Raw genomic sequence first — 16,387 nt, 5'->3', positions numbered from 1 at the left:
AGGGAACCAGTGCAGAGAGTTGACGTAGCTTGGAGGATCTTGTCAAAAGCTCATCTGCTGCAATTTGGAAATGTTGCAGTTGACCCGGAGAAATGTCAATCAGACAAGTAAAGAACTACATTAATCTTTCCATTAAGTTAAGGCATGTAGATATTGGTTAATAGCTCTCAGTTTATTTGACTTTTTTATGTGTGAATCGCACAATAAATCAAAAGTCAGCAGTCTGTAGAAACTACCGTAGGTTTTCAGTAATAGTGAGTGACAATCTACGAGTAGCTCAAAAAAGAGGCTCAGGTTTCTCATCAGCAAACAGCCAGTGTTTTATTTCTGAAGAATTTAACTTTCATGATGCGCAGTATTTACATTTAGAAAACGTTGGGTATCATCAGCATAGCAGTGAGAGGGTAATTATCCCAAAGGGAAATTAAATGCTGTAACTCAAGTTTTCCGAGTTTCTTAAAAAAAAAAAAACTGTTGCAGACACCGATGGATGTGTGGAGGGACGATGTTCTGCAGCAGTCCGTATTACTGCAGATCTGAAGTAGCATCTGAATAAGACACTGTTGTCGTAATAAACTGATGAAGAGGATGCTCAGAGTTGTCCGTATTATTCTTGATTTTTTTTTCTTTTTCATTGAATGATGTGAAAAGATTATATTAGACAAGCAAATAAATGAAACTAGTATGCTAGATATGCTCACCGCTTGCTTATAAAAGACCGTTTTGATCAGTGTGTACGACCCCTATAATGGTTGACCACTGTTACCGGTGAAGCACATGGGAAAGGTTGAGGTATCTTTTGTGTCTTTCTTTTATATAACCAATGTGGAGGCTTTCACTCAGATGGCATAAATAAAGGCGTGTTGCTCCTGCCGCTGAGTGTGTACCTATACTTCGATGCTCCTTGTTGATACACACACAGACGGGCTGACACGGGTCATTTGGATGTTTTCCACGACACATCTGAGAGCCTTCAGTTCAGTTTCGTGAGGCCAAAATAAACCCGGACCAGTGAGCCGTGAAGTGACTCTTAAAAGTGGGGGGGGAAAAAAAAAAGACGCCGCTCGACAGACCTGGATTTGATACGACTGCGGTATAATTTAAAGCGTAGTAGGTGTGCCAGAAGGGTTCTCAAAATCCCGTAAGAGCAATCCAGTGACAGCGGTGACGTGTTTTGTTCTTGCCTGCCTTGATGTGTGCCGTCTGCGTGGATCTATGATAGGCGGAGGACAAAATGACACTGACAGAATGAAAGAGGGGCCTTGTTTGTTGATGGGTGCCACAGACGGAGCCAGTCAGCTCAGGATTTACATGAACACGCATAGGGTTTTCTGCGTCCCCAGTTTCTCATGAATATCAGAAGAATGAGTGTGCTTTTACGTGCCTGTGGATATCATGAATATGGATATGATGATCAGTCATGAGATGAGATGGAGCCTTATTTTTATGGCCTAGAGTTTCTAAATGCTGACTCGTCAAAAATAGCCCAGTAGCTCCTCTCCGCTGTTGGATGGAGGTGGATAATATCCTGCAGTGCAGTCACTCCGAGGAGGACCCTATGTTTATGCTTGAAGGCTTAGAGGCATATAATGGGATGGCCCGCCTTTTTTTCTCGCTTCCTTACTTTTTTTTTGTAGGTAAATCTATAAAAAAAAGTACTGTAATTATTTTCAAACGGATACAGTTGGTTTTTCAACTTGCCTTCTAAGACAACACAAATCTTTAGCGTCTGAAAACTATCGCTGTGATAGTGAAAGTTGATCTCATCCAGATGAAGATAAGCTACTGCAGTGAAGTCAAAACAAGAGTTTTAAAATTGTCAGGACAGATAAAGCTGTGCATGTGATCTCGTTTGGATTGACATTTTAGAGCTCAGCACAACATAGTTGCCAGCCAACTTAAGATTTATTTTTTAAATTTCTGCAAGTCAGTAAAATTATCCTTTTTAAATCATTATCAACATGATAATCAGAATAGCCATGTGAGTATTTTTGATTTTAGTATTGTAACCAGTCATGAGAGTATTCTTAGGGTACGACTATGAAAATATTTAGTATAAAATGTCATCATTTCACGGTAGAACACATGTACTTTTAATCTAAAATGTCTAATATTGTTTTATTGCTTTAACTTAAGCAACTATTCTTCCTACTCCTGCTAAAATATTACATATTATTAAAGTTATAATAATAATGCTATCTATTGTGATAGTTTATTTTGATTCCAAATGAGAGAATATAATCTGTTTTTGCAGTACTACGCTTTACAGAGTAACAAAAGTTCAACAATCTGAGTAACCAATCAGGCTATCTGCTCATGTAGCCATCCTTCAGTCAGCTGCTTAAAATATTATTGGAACAGATTGATGGCAGTTTGTTTTTAGCCTTCAAATCATTTAAATGCAGAAATACATGGCTGATATGGTAATGTCAAATTTATTTCTATAACTTGTTCAAAAACATCTGCTGATCAAAGTTCTTTGCAGTTACATCCGCAACCATTGAGCAGTAAATAGTATAAAAAGAGTAAAACGTATAAATACAACACAGAGGTAAGATTTAAAGTAACTGTGAAGCATCTCGTATACAGTCAGTCGTAGGTCAAAGAAAAGCGATGGGTTTTTAGCGGAGATCTAAATGATGGTAGAGTTTGAGCAGTTTGAACAGGGCAAAAAGTGGATTGCACTTCTGAAGACAAAAATGTTGAGCTTTAAAATCCCTTCCCGTTTTTTTTTTTTTTTTTTTTCCAACAGTTTCTAAATATGTATCAGAGGGCATGTGTTAGGATATATGTATATATTTTTTTAATAATGCAAACAGAAAACGGAGCTTAGATTAACAGTCGGTAAATGCTAAAATAACAATGGTTCTCCCATCTGCAGTTCACCAATGTATAGATGATGAGTCTGGGTTTTTGGGGGAGTTTTTTGTAAGCCACAGGCTTGTGGTGAAGTCACGTTTTGAACCAGCTCAGAAAATCCTGTAGATAGAAAAGCTGAGTAGCTGATGTGTTTACAGTGCTGATGATGCGGCTGCAGTCATTTTCCAATGGTTACATATTGATTCTATAAATACCAAGATGTTTGTTGTTTTCTTTTTCTTATCTAGCATTGAAAATTGGATACATTTTAAGACTTGATGCCCGTATACTTTCATTTTCAGTGTATGATGGCTTTTAACATGGATTTGTTTCTGCCAACAAAATTACTAGGGTAGCTGGATTCCCCATGAAGATACTGGGATGACTGTAGTTTTACCAGAGGTGTAGAGTAGTGCTGTGTTCTCCCTCCCCCACCTGTTGCTATATGCTGCCTTTGAGCTGACAAAGAGAAGACAAAATTAAAATACTAATGAATAAATATAGATAACACTGTAATAAGGAATATGTTTTGTTGCTTTAGCAGCAGTTGGAGAGAACATTGTGTTTCTGTTTAAGACCCAGTGATTGGATCTTATTTTGCAATTTTGCATAAATGTTGTACAACTCAGGTATTTTTACTCTTGGTTATTATGCAATTAGAATCTCCTACTACTGGCCTATTCCTAGTTCTCTTCCATAAGCGGTGCATCCCAGAGTTTTTGCCAAACTCTAATCCTGGAGGCGCACATGCTTTAGATATACATCAACATCAACCATTCAAATCGGTTGATCACTAACAAGCTTGAAGGTAACTGATTGCTTTGACTTCTGATTCCCTTTGAAGCTCTGAAAGAATAATTTTGTCTTTCTAATCAGAATAATGCTACAACAATTAATGCTGTTGTAGCATTATTTGTCATATTTTTCCTCAAATGGGAATGTTTATGAGCATAATTGGAGTTGATGTCAAAGGAAAGAAAGAGAGTCATCGTTAACTCCTAATTTAAAATTGCAGTGAATTTAGCGTCACTTGATGTAACGGCGGATTTGAGATAAAAATGAGAAGGCTGGATTTGTCTCACTCTTATTATTAAAATATCACGTTAATTGAAATAATGTTAGCATTTTCTTTCTAATGCCGCCTTCTGGCTTTTTTTTTATTATTATTATTCAGAGGTGATTACATCAGATCCCACAAAACCTTTAATCTCCATTCGTTGCAGCTCTGACCTTTGCAGATATATAGTCCTGGCTGGCCTCTAGGTAAAGGGTCAGTGCTTACATTCTCTGATGGAACCAAAACGTCTCAGATTTCCCTTTGCAATAAATAATATGGCTTAATCTTCTAAGTAAAGGAACATGCTCAGTAAAAACGGATGCAGCAGACTGCTCAGTGTTTGTGAATGTGGATTTGATTCCATAAGGAGCCTTCTGGCAGGTTAAAGTCGGTTTACATTGGCTGAAACTCATCCAGAGCTTCTTGGATTTAAAGGTGAAATGTGTGTTGTCAAGGCTCCTTGTCGGAGAAATGTCTCTCCATTGAAGTCTTTGCGGTTGCCATGGTTTCAGTCGTGATAGTGGGTGTGATTGACTTTAGCCAACAATTTTGAATGGAAGTTGCTTGCCATTGGCTGAGCTCGTTTTTCTATCACCTGTTTTCCCTACCTTGCTGATCAAAGCGACTGCTCGGACTTGTGTGTGTGTGTGTGCGTGCGTGTGTGGTCAGTGGGACTGTTTGACACGTCCTGACCCGTGTGGTGGTAGGGAAGGTAGACCTTTCCCCTTGTTGTTCTCCCTTACGCTTCCTGTATTTTCCCTCTTCCTCCTAAGTGTTTTGGGCGAGAAAGGGAAAGGCAAGAGGAAGAGGACAGACAGGATGGTAAGCAGTGGGTAACAGGCAGAGCACACTGAGTAATAACATCACTCACTCCCTCTGACACACTCACAGGCGGCTCATAAACAGCAGCTCTTCTCTGGTTCTCAAAGACACACACTTGCTTGCACATGGCCAAACGCGATTTCATTTGAGTGAGTAATATGACAAATGTTGGGTTTCTGCTTGACATATCGCCTTGTCCTTGTTCGCTGCATCTCAGTTTCTGCAGTCCCTCGGCGTCAGAAGAGGACAGAAGCGTCTCAGTGTCTGACATGAGTTTAGTGGGCTTCGTCAAGACGATAGTACTCATGTCAGCAGTTATAGGCACGTGTGTGTGTTGTACTGATTTTTATAGAAAAACATTCACACGTCTCACTTGTCTTCTTAGTCATGAGAAAAACTACACGGGCAATCAGTGTTATTAGAGTACTAACTTAGTGAAGATAAGAGGTGAAATCCCTCAAGTAGTATTTCCATTTATGAAATAGTGAACTAGGCAGAAGCTTGATGTAAGGTGTTGAAAAGTCATGCTTTTATACTGAAACTCTGAGCATCATACTCATCCTATGGTTAAAAGTCATTAATGAGATGCCATAGTGTCCTCCGTTGTTATGGAGCATTAAGCAATTCAGTGTCAGCCCTCCCCCATTTGTCTGTGCACTGCAGGTCAGCTGACTTAAAGACAGCTGCTACAAGTTTATTTTAAGTCACGAAAAAAATCAGTGACTCATACTAACTTACTTGGCAACGAGTAGGCTGACTAAATTAAACCAACTAATGTTAGTATCTCTTCTGTTTATCTAAGGAATAACCTATCTGTGTACAAAGCATATATAATTGTTATTGAATATAGTTATACTTATTCAATAGAACATTGTTTGGTGTATTGATTTTATGACATGTTTGAAATAATCAAACAGTGCCTCCTTTTAATAAAGAAAGGCCCCCTCTCTGATATAAGTGATGATTTAAGCGCCCACATGAGTATTTTTTTTTTTTTTTTAAATCTAGCCTCCATTGTTGATATGCAGTGGTATAGAGAGAGCTGGCCCACCAGAGTAAGCATGCTGATTGCTGTGACTCAGCTCTCTGATCTTGATCTTGTGAGGATTCATCTGCCTCACAGGGTAACCCCAAGTGTGCAGCAGATTGCATGTCAAAGAAATGAAATATACAGCAGGTGTGCAACGGAAGACCTGCAGAGGAAATGGACTCACTTACTCTTCTCTCTCTGCTGTTATAGGAATTAAGATGCGTTAAATATACAGCAGTGAGGTTCTGCAGATCAACAGATCAAACTGAACCTTGACTAAAACTGCTTGATACAACAGGATAATAGCCTTAAGCAGAAGCAAATGTTCAAGACGAAAAGGCTTTAAAATTCAGATCTTAGCACAACTAAAAGTCAGTGGTGGAGATTGAAGACAAAGTAGTAATGAGGCAGCGTATTTTTCTCTCTCTTGTAGAACCTTATGTAACACAAATGTTTCGTAAAAGAAGTGGCCTGAATAGCTCTCCTTACTCGAAACTTCAAGGTTTCATCAACCAGGGCAGATGTCCTGGAGACATGGATGTGGAAAACTTCAAAATGCTGAATAAATATAGAAATGCATGATAAAATTGAGCGCTGTAATGTTTGACAATGCATCAAACCCCTTGGTATTCATGGGAGTTAGGAACCACACCAGCCCAAGAGTAGCTGAAATCCAGGAATATTTGAGGCCCCCCTCTAAAAACGCATACTCTCTATTCTATTTGGTCAAACACCAATTATAGTTCATTGTGCATGAAATCTACAGTTGAAACTTCAACGTGTTAACTTTGGTTAAGATTAAGTTATTAGATAGATTCAGGTGTTTCTGGTACACCAGCTGATGTGATGCACAAATGACATTTACGAACAAAGCAATGGATGACATCGCTGCTTCTCCTGGCTGTATTTCTCTTCCTTGTAGGCATGGGAATAGTATTACCTTTATGCTCCGTACAGCATTAAAAACCTCCAGCATCTCATTGTCAACACTGTAAGCTATAGAAACAGATTCAGTGGTTTGGAAACCACAACTTCTTGAAAATCTTGGCACAGTTTTATTCTGGTAACCAACTATGCCTGTTGGGCAACAAAACGAGCAAATCAGAACGTATGCTGTCCAGTCTATTGAAACTACATTGGCCTGTCCTCTACTTTCACTTTGAAAAACTCAGCCGAGTCATTCTCACCATGTGAAACGCACAAGCTGGATCCCTATAAGGACTTTGACTCATTGATCACATCAACCCCTCGTGCTTCCCATGGTACAATCTTTCTTTTGCAGTTTGTATTCACCTGACATGACCGTACCTCCTGCTTGATCTTTTGTTGTGCAGAAAAATACTTTCCACACGTAAAAGCCCCAGTTTTAGTCTCATACAGTCAGCAAAGAGTCCTGCTTTGGAGAGTCACAACTGGGAAGGGTGCTTGTGAGCGTGTGTATGAGTCAAACCCCATCACTCGCTGGTACAGGTCAAGCCTGAGCATTACACCTTCTCAGGGCGTTGTAATCTGCGCCTCATGTCGATGAAGGTTAACCTCATCCATTATATTGACTTACCACAGTGTGTGAACGTAGATGAGTGTGCAAAATGCACTTTTCCAGCTCCCTGGCACAAACTCTATGCACTCGGAGTAACAAGTTGAGTCATGGATGACTGTTTTCAAAGTCCCAAAGAGGACTCAAAGGCTCTGTTGCTCATACAGGGTCTTGACAAAGTATTTATACCTCCTGAATGTTTTCAACAGTTTTGTTATGTCACAACAACAACTTTGATATACTTAATCGGGATTCTGTGTGATTGAAGTATTAAATAATTGTGAAGTGGAGGAAACTTGCTGCAAATAAGCGGCAAGACGGTGTAGCATGTATTTACAGTCAGCTCCTCCTCGATGCTTTTCAGAACCGCCTCTCACTGTTAAAGTTGGCCGTATCCTGCACGCGTCTACATGTACAGACTGAGCTGTCTGCCTGTTGTTCCTTGGATAATACCTCAAGCAGGCAATTTGGATTGAGAGCATCTGTGAACATCAGTGTTTAGGTTTAGCTGTGGATTTTCAGTTGTATTTAGGGTTGGAGTTTGACTGGGTTCTTCCCGTCAACTCTAACCAACTTCTCTGTTGCTGCCAACTCATCCCCACTACATGATGATGTCATCATCTGAGTTCACCACGGGAATAATGTGTTAAAGGTGATGTGTGGTGGTCATTTTTCATCATGTAGGCTAATAGGTAAAGTTTAGGTCTAATCTGACCAGAGCACTTTTTCCATATTTTTGCCACATTCTCTACATACCTTGTGTCAACTTTTAAACGGGACTATAGGCTCCATATATGGGGCGTCTACTGCACTGCTACACCACAGAACGCCCCTCTGTTTGCCACTGCTTCATAAAATCCACGTTTTGTTGATTATGCAGCTGACAATTGTACTGTTTACAGGTTCTCCCTCTCCTTCAGAATGAGCTGGCCATGCTTTAAATATGAAACCTCTGAATAATGCACTCCTCAACCGGTCTGTCAGTTTACATTGGCAGATGGGTTTCAGTAAGATACAGTTACACCTGTGTGGACTTTGTTTACTAATCGTGTGACCTCTGAAGGCAGTTGGTTACTCTGAGCCTGGACAAGGGGTTTCAGAGTAGAGGGGGGTTGAATAGAAATGCATCCCACCATTTTCAGATTTTTATCATTTTCTGCTTAAATGACAAAATATCAGTATTAAATCCTAATGAAATGGATTCAGGTTTTTTATTGATGCAAAAACAGGAAAAAATTCATACGAGTACTTTTGGAACAAGACATGTTTACAAGAACACATTCATGGTGAAATAATTTGGAAAATATCAAAGCATGTTTGTATGTAGGGTTGAAAGATTAATGTGATTAATCTGCATTGATTTTAAGTCAAGCAAAAAGGGCCCAGCTTTTCAGATGTTGATCTTATAAGTATTTTTATTTTTTAGCTGTGTAGACACATTCTTTGCTACAAATGATCAAGCATACACTATACCATTTTAGGCAATGAAATGTTGGTTTTCATGTTTAAAAAATGATTTTTTATTTATTTGCATTTTCTAATATAAAAAAAGCCTTAGATGGTTAAATAATAAATTTGCCATTTTTTAAAATTCAATTAATCATCAGCATTATTGATAGAATAATCACTTACTAAAATAATTGTCAGTTGCAGCCCCGTTTAACATTGTTTAAGAGTACAATTTTATGTGCACTCTCGATTGGTTTTGGGGATCTAAATATGTGTCTCAAATGTATGTGATGTATGTTGAACATCATATGCATGCTTTCATTAAGCGGTATTAGGTCAACAGTAATATTTTACTTTGTACTCCCCTAAACCAGAGGAAGTTCTGACACACTCGTTGCGTATTCTAAAAAGTCACTTGAAATGAAGATAAGGTCACACATTTTTCAACACTTTCTCCAGGGTGAGGTCGAGAGTGTTGAATTGTCCAAAATGATATGTGTCAGAAGACACCGAGTGACAAATGGCGAGTGGGAATGTTAAATCGTCAGTTACAAGAAGTAACAGGATAGAATGTGTGGCCCAGAAACTGTTTACCTAAAGGACGGACTCGTATATTTCTGAGGCTTTGACAGGTACGATGGTTCACACAGACTATAAGTCAAACTTCCTGCCGTTGATTCAACAGATGTCATTTGGCAAGGGACAGACTGCTAATATTTAGAGAAGTCGGTAGGTGTTGCATAATTTGGAAAAAGTAACTTTACTTTTTCTATGTAAATAGTTTCTTAGAAAAGAAAAGAAAAGAAAAGCTAGTCATAGGTCATAGACCAGATCCGGTCTGCAGCTGCTGTAGGTTAGAAAAAAAAAAAAAGAAGGTTTTTGTAAACAAAGGAAGAGCTAGTGTTGTTATTATTGTCTCATCCAGAGATAAATGCGTCGGAGTGTGTTGATTCAGCACAATTTGTTTACTATGTTCATGTAGAAGGACATGCAAGTGCTGCTGTGTGTCATTAACCTGCTTCTAAGCTGCTGACAGGCTCCCGGTAATCCCAGCCCTACTGGCCTCTATTCTGTCGTTGGTCGGCCTGCCTTCTCTTGCACGCTATCTGCAGTCTATCTTAGCGGTATTTCAATAAAAATTACTTCAGAAAAATGGACACGATCCATTCTTTCTTTGCTACAGCTCACAATATTTCCGTGTCAAGTAGAGATGCACCACGTTTTATTAAAAAGAGGAACAACTCCAACAGGGACATGATAAATTTTGACATTTTATTACGGGCCTTATTATCTGGTACTGTCAATTTTTGTATTACAAGTCCACTTATCATCATCTGTCAACAAACGAGGAGTACTTCCTTAAGAGTAGACACCCTTCTATGTGTACAGCAATCAAGCAGGCAGTTTATTTAACTTTATAGAGTTTTTTAAATTTTATTTAAACTTATAATACAGCATACATGCTGCTTTGTGATTGTGGATATTATGCAAATTATTTTGTATACTAATTGAGTAGCCAAAAAAACTTAGTCAGCAAAAACTGATCTGGCTGGACTTCCTCCTCGGGCATATTGAACAAACAAACCCGGAGTGGGAAATAACAAATTAATGAACATGATGGTATGCACAAATTCTAGCTACAAGAAATACTACAGTCATAGAATTTAGTGCTGGCCATCTCTTGCATTACACATATTTTATATTTTAAAACCAAGGTTAAGGTTTCAGGTCTCTGCAAATACAGGATTTATCTATAAGATGTGTTGGAGCCTCACTGATGGTCTCAGGTTGTTATGGATATTTAAAGCCTGTGTTATGTTTTTTGTTTTGTGGATGCTCAGTCTCCACACAACTGAAACTTATTGTCTTTCAGACAACCCTTGAAGTTTAGGAGTCGCCGTTTCAGCAGGAAATAATATTATATACTTCAGCTTTAAAACGTAAATCATGTTAAAATCCTGCCCTCCACACAATGGCATCAGGCTGCAGAAATTTAGCTGTGAAACATGCCAGTGCTCACAGGCAAGGAAGTTGAAGTGTTTTCTTCTCTATCTAACTTAATCTTCCCCATGCTGTCAATCATTTACTCTTCTGTAGATGAGCCAACGTGTTGGACGGTTGCTGCTGGTATACCAGCAATATGTTGCAGTGTTTGCACACCAACGTTTGCTCAATGCTGTCTTTAAATAGTGAATAGATGAACTTGAAAGTTGCTGGTAGCTTTTATTCTGTGGCAGGCAGCAAAGACAACATATGTCACAGTCAGTCCTGCGCATCAGATCGCCATGGCAACTAGTTATTTGGATAGAGTGTGATAGCATATTATTTACTCAGAACTGAACAGACAAGAGATGTCCTAGACTCTCCCATCGCTACGCGGGACAGACCCGTTTGGGGATTACGTCAGGTGTAGCTCCCTCTGTTTTCCTCTCACTATATGTTGTGACAGCCCCCCTTAGGTTTTTTTTTTTTTTTACCTCTAGACATAGAATTGTCATTTAGCTGATTTGGATTTTTTGTGTTTTTACGACGTCTCACACCATTCAGAAGAGGCACATCATGCAAGTGTGTGAAGATGTGTGCTTGAGTGTAGGAGGGTTAGTTTGGTCCACGTGTCTGAATATTATTTTCTAGTAGAAACACAGATAGTTGGTATCTCTATGAGCTGCTTTTCTTCCCCCCCGATACGTCGGCTAAAGTTATTTCTTGGTTTTCCTGCATGCTGAACAAATGTTGGACTCATTCTATCTGGACTCTGATCCAGAACCGTATGACATTCTGGGGATGTACGCAGAGGAAAGACTGCAGCTGCACAACCTCTCACAGCCCAGCTAAGTAAGGCTGGTGGGATCAACTAACTAACTCAATTTGGTTACCTAGCAACAACTTGTTGACTGAGCACCTACATACTCTGGGATACTTCACTCCTCGGACTTCCACATGTACTCAATGCGGTCCATCAGACTCCTCCCCACAGAGGTCAGTTTTTACAACCTCGCATACTCCATGCACCAACTCTCATGGGAAACTGCTTGGCAGGAAATAGCGTTCACATCGAGCAGTTTTGTATGCATCACCGAACTGATAATATTGAGAGCCAGTGCAACCAATGGCAAAGATGCATATTGTGACTGCCTCTCTGTGCAGCAGCAACAGGTGTGCAGCGGCAGCCCTGATGGAGAAGAAACTGGACCAGGCCCCCAACTAGCTCAGACCTGCTAGTAACCTTTTGCATTGTGGGAAATTAAGGAATTTGTCGTGGGAAATTAAGGAATTTGTCATGAGAAATGCAGGAAATCGGTACGCTTGATTATAAAACATCAACTGTCCACGGACAGTGCACACAAGGTCTGCACATTTCAGAAAGTATGTCTGAGTATGGGAGCAGTTTCAATACATAGTGTGAATGTACCCCATAAAAGATTAAAAATAAAAAATATTGAGGTGGAGTGAAGGGAGAAAATGAGTTCAACGGTTCAAGAGGAAATTGTGGATAAAAGAGGAAAGGTTACGTCACCAGTTTGGAAGTATTTTTGATATTTAAAACAGAAAACTAATCAATAGTTATTGACAGACTGATTTGAAGCTCTAATGTTGTGCCTTGTTTTTCAGCCGTATCACCCAGCCCTAATTTGACTTCTCTATTTACTTCAATGTCCTCTTTCAATTGGCTGGTTTTTTGGCACAGACCCATTTTTTAAGATACTGTGTATTTTGTCAGAGTGGAGATCAGGGATCAGGGAAATCCTGTAGAAAGTCTTCTAAACCAGTTTTGTGTGTTTGGGTTCGTTATCCTTGTATCCCTTGTTTTGACCACCTGACTCAAATTGTCGCCTGCAGATTCAAGGAAATAGTTTAAATGAATTTGGCAATTTGAATGAATAATGGACAACCAAATATTTTTTTTTTTTTTTTTGCCACAGTGGCAAGAAGTACCTTTGGAGGCGTCAAGGTGAAGATTTTAAAACAAGAACAATGTAACTGTTACCAAGCCTGTTGGTAGCATCATGCCAAGGATTTGTTTTGGTTCCTGTAGCCATGATGAATTTTATGAAGAGGGTGAAATACTGAAGATGGAGGACAACATTTTTTAGTAATTTCTTGTTTTAAAATGATTGAAATTGTTAAAATATGCTTCCTGTAGAGGAGCATTTGATTAACGCATTGAAAGCCCGTAATTGATGGCTTTGATGTCCAGGAAACAGGCAGGCAAACTTCTGACCATATCTTTGATTTGTCTGCCATTCCTGCTCATTTTCTGAACAGATAATCAGAACAGGATCCAGTCTCGCTGCGAAACAATCCGATCAAAACCCAGACATCTTTGTTTGGACAAAGCTACGTGTGCAGAAGACATTCTCTCCACTGGGGCATATGTTTTCCACAATTTGTACAATACCCTTGAAGGGAAACTCACACAATGAGCCGGGGTAATGTCACCGTTACTGTTCTGCGGTCTCTCAGGAGCCCCCTGATCACTCTTCCTCACTTCCCCTTCCTGTCTCTATGGGAAGTTGACCTTGACGGTCCCCACATGGCCTCATCTTCTTCATGTCTTTTTTTTTTTTTTTTTTTTAGAAATAGGGGCACCAAGCAGAACTGGAAGGGATGAGGGTGTCAGAGTGTGTAAATTCTGCATGCTTTTCATGTTTTCCTGTCCTCGCCCATCTATTTTTGGCAGAAGCTTGTGTTTTGGGGCATCCCCGTTAGCCCTGCTTGATTAAGTCATTAAAGTCATCCACCCATTCCTAAGTGGCAGAGCAAAGCTCCTGTCACACACCATCACCGTTCACTCCGCTGGAGCTATTGTCCAGTGCTCAGCACTTACGCAACAGTTGTGTTCGCAGGCAAAGGTCGTGGCATTGGCTGGCTAACCTACGAATGCTGGAACTCAGACAAACCCTTTGCACTTAGGCCAATTATCTCCTCAGTTCTTGTTCACCCACCCAGTGGCAGGCAACGGGTCTTTGTGCTAATGCATAACACGTCTTCATGTTGGTGAACAACGACTCGCACTCCTCTCCTGATTGTTTTATCTGGGCTGTTATACACCGGCAACAGAGATGTGTTGGCTTGGTGTTGTAAAACTATTAGATTTGAATCTAAAGTGGTGCTCATGAGTTTGCATACCCTAGCTGTTCCTAATGTTTCTAAATGTTTGACGGTTTTTTTTGGAAAAGGTGAATATTATATAAACTTTCCAAAGGTTTATAGAACTTTGAGTTCTATAAACTAAAACTCTATAAATTAGTTGTGTGTGTGTGTGTGTGTGTGTGTGTGTATGAGTGAGTGAGTCAGAAATCTGAGTTCCAGGGCTCCAGACAGATCCCTGCATGTTTCATTCAATTCCACACTGACGCCGATTGTTTAAGAACCACTAGGGAAAGCAAGAATTTTTTTTTACAAAGCATCTGCAAGAGAAGGTAGTTCAAGTTTACAATGGAGGAAAAGATAATCGGTTGTTTTCAAACTTGAATTAAGAAGTGGGAAAAGAGGGATCATGTTGAAACCAAGGTCAGGTAGGTTTGTAAAACTTTCAGCCACACCTGCCAGGAAAGGTGTTCAGGATGCAGAAAAACCCAGAAATGATTTCAGCCAGTTCATAGAGGCAAGTCTAAACACTTGATGAGACCAAAATTGATGCTATGTAGCCACAACCATCAATGCTACATTTGGAGAGAAGTCTAAAAGGGGAATGGTGAAAAGCTTCTGTAAAACCCAGAGGTGGGTTGCTTATTGTCTGGGGATTTATGAGCTATAATGGCTCGGGGAGCTTAGTCTAAACCAGGTGTTAGGAGCCTTTTCAATTGAAAGAGCTGCTTCTGCTGCTACCAAATGAAATTTGTCTAGAGCCACAGAAAACATTATGTAAACAAACGCGTACCAAAATTACTTTTGGTAGTAAACTAAAATTAAAAATGTATTTCTATTTACAAATTTTACTGCAAAATGAATAATCAAAAAAAAAAGTCAGCTGAATGAGTTTCCCCCTCCCCCCCATTACTGTGGAAAATAAAAAATATAATGCCTAGTATGAAAATAAAAATTATTTAAATTGTCAGTATTTTAAAAACTTTGTAGCATTTATTTGCTTAATTTATTTAGTTAATCTTTGCAGATACTGCACAAAGCCATACTGAAGAACTTCTCAACACACTTATTATTGCCTTTATAATTACTAAAGATTTGTTACAGATGAAAAGAAACCAAAAGATTTGCAAACTCTTGGTAACGTGAATACAGCGTGTGATCAGAAATTATATTAAAGGTAGAAATAAACAGTAGTAAGAATAAGATTGTGTTTTGACTTGAGGTTCATTTTGATAGTTTGTTGTCAGTCTGGCTTAAAAATATTCATACTATGGCTTCACTCAACTACTAAACTAAGAGATAGTTTGTATTATTCTTATGCTACTAAAAAATAGTTAGGTTTTGCCTGTGTATGTAAACATGTGAACTCAACTAAAGCGTTTAAGAAGGTAGGTGTACTGTGTGGTAAATTCCTCCTCACTCTTCATCCCTCCATCTCTGCCTTGTCTGTTTCTCCAGGTGGCTATAAAAATAGTGGATAAGACCCAGCTGGACGACGAGAACCTGAAAAAGATCTTCAGAGAGGTGCAAATCATGAAGTTGCTGAAGCACCCCCACATCATCCGCCTCTACCAGGTACACACAGCTCCAAACACACTCAGCTACCATCTTACAGCTCAGACCTGCGGTCTGGCAGGAGAACCCCAGCTGCCTCAAACGTAACACTCCTGAGGTTTTACCAGTGAACTTTGTCATCGCCGCTATATTTCACCTCCTAAACCTCATAGACGTTTAAAAACCTCCCAGTGTTTTTCCCCCTCATAACTTGATCCGGGAGTTCTCAAACACAGATTGAACACCACAGTGCACGGCAGGTCTTTTTCTATTTTAAATCTCTTGTTTATATGCCAAACTCTGCTTACTCATACTTGTTGTGTAACCGGTGAACCGCCCATCACTGGATGTTGGCCTGTCAGACGGTCTGTCGGTCCCTCTGGTTCTGATGCGTTTGTATCTTTAGGTGATGGAGACAGAGAAGATGATCTATCTGGTAACAGAGTACGCCAGTGGGGGAGAGATATTCGGTAAGGGATTTCCAGCCTCTTAACGTTGATTGGTTTTGTTATTGTCTTTCCCCATCACTGTTTTCGTCTTCCTTTTCTTTATATTCTTAGCATTTCTTTCGTGAAGATGCAGTTGTTTGGTTTAAACATATATTTTTTTATATTAATAAAACCCCTAAGCTCTTAATAAATGTAGTAGTTAATCAGGGTTGACTCAAGTTGAATAAACACAAAAAAGGTGAAATTGCGCCTTCTTAATTCCTGGCGGTACATTTCACAACCTAAATGTATTAGAATGCAACTTCCCATTAACTGTAATTTATAATCCATTGCTGTGATGTCTTGTAATTTAAAAAAAAAAACAAACAAAAAAAAAAAAAAACAGGGATCTCCTGAGATTAAGCATGCATTCACACCAGCCCAGATTAGTCTGATTTACTCAATCTCTAGTGTTTGTCTAGAAAGTCTGGTTTGTTTGGGAAGGTGTGAATATGCAATCAATCTCTGATGCAAACCAAAAAAAAAAAAAAAAAAAAAAA

The 16,387-nt window shown here is 39.3% G+C and overlaps 1 protein-coding gene across 3 annotated transcripts in view; it reads left to right on the top strand.

The window, feature by feature from the left end:
- The window catches only part of sik3 (SIK family kinase 3), a 49,717-nt gene that overhangs the window by 2,170 nt on the left and 31,160 nt on the right, over positions 1–16,387 (top strand). For all 3 annotated transcript variants that reach the window (XM_015060755.1, XM_015060747.1, XM_015060763.1), the window contains exons 2-3: positions 15,304–15,420; positions 15,806–15,869. In XM_015060755.1, the coding sequence (XP_014916241.1) occupies positions 15,304–15,420; positions 15,806–15,869 (181 nt within the window). The remainder of the gene's footprint in view (positions 1–15,303; positions 15,421–15,805; positions 15,870–16,387) is intronic.

Source organism: Poecilia latipinna, unplaced genomic scaffold (assembly GCF_001443285.1).
Source record: "Poecilia latipinna isolate Pla-1442-1.1 unplaced genomic scaffold, P_latipinna-1.0 Scaffold68, whole genome shotgun sequence".
NCBI lineage: Eukaryota > Metazoa > Chordata > Actinopteri > Cyprinodontiformes > Poeciliidae > Poecilia > Poecilia latipinna.
Note: the sequence above shows the minus strand (reverse complement) of the source record. Positions and strands in the feature narration are given on the sequence as shown.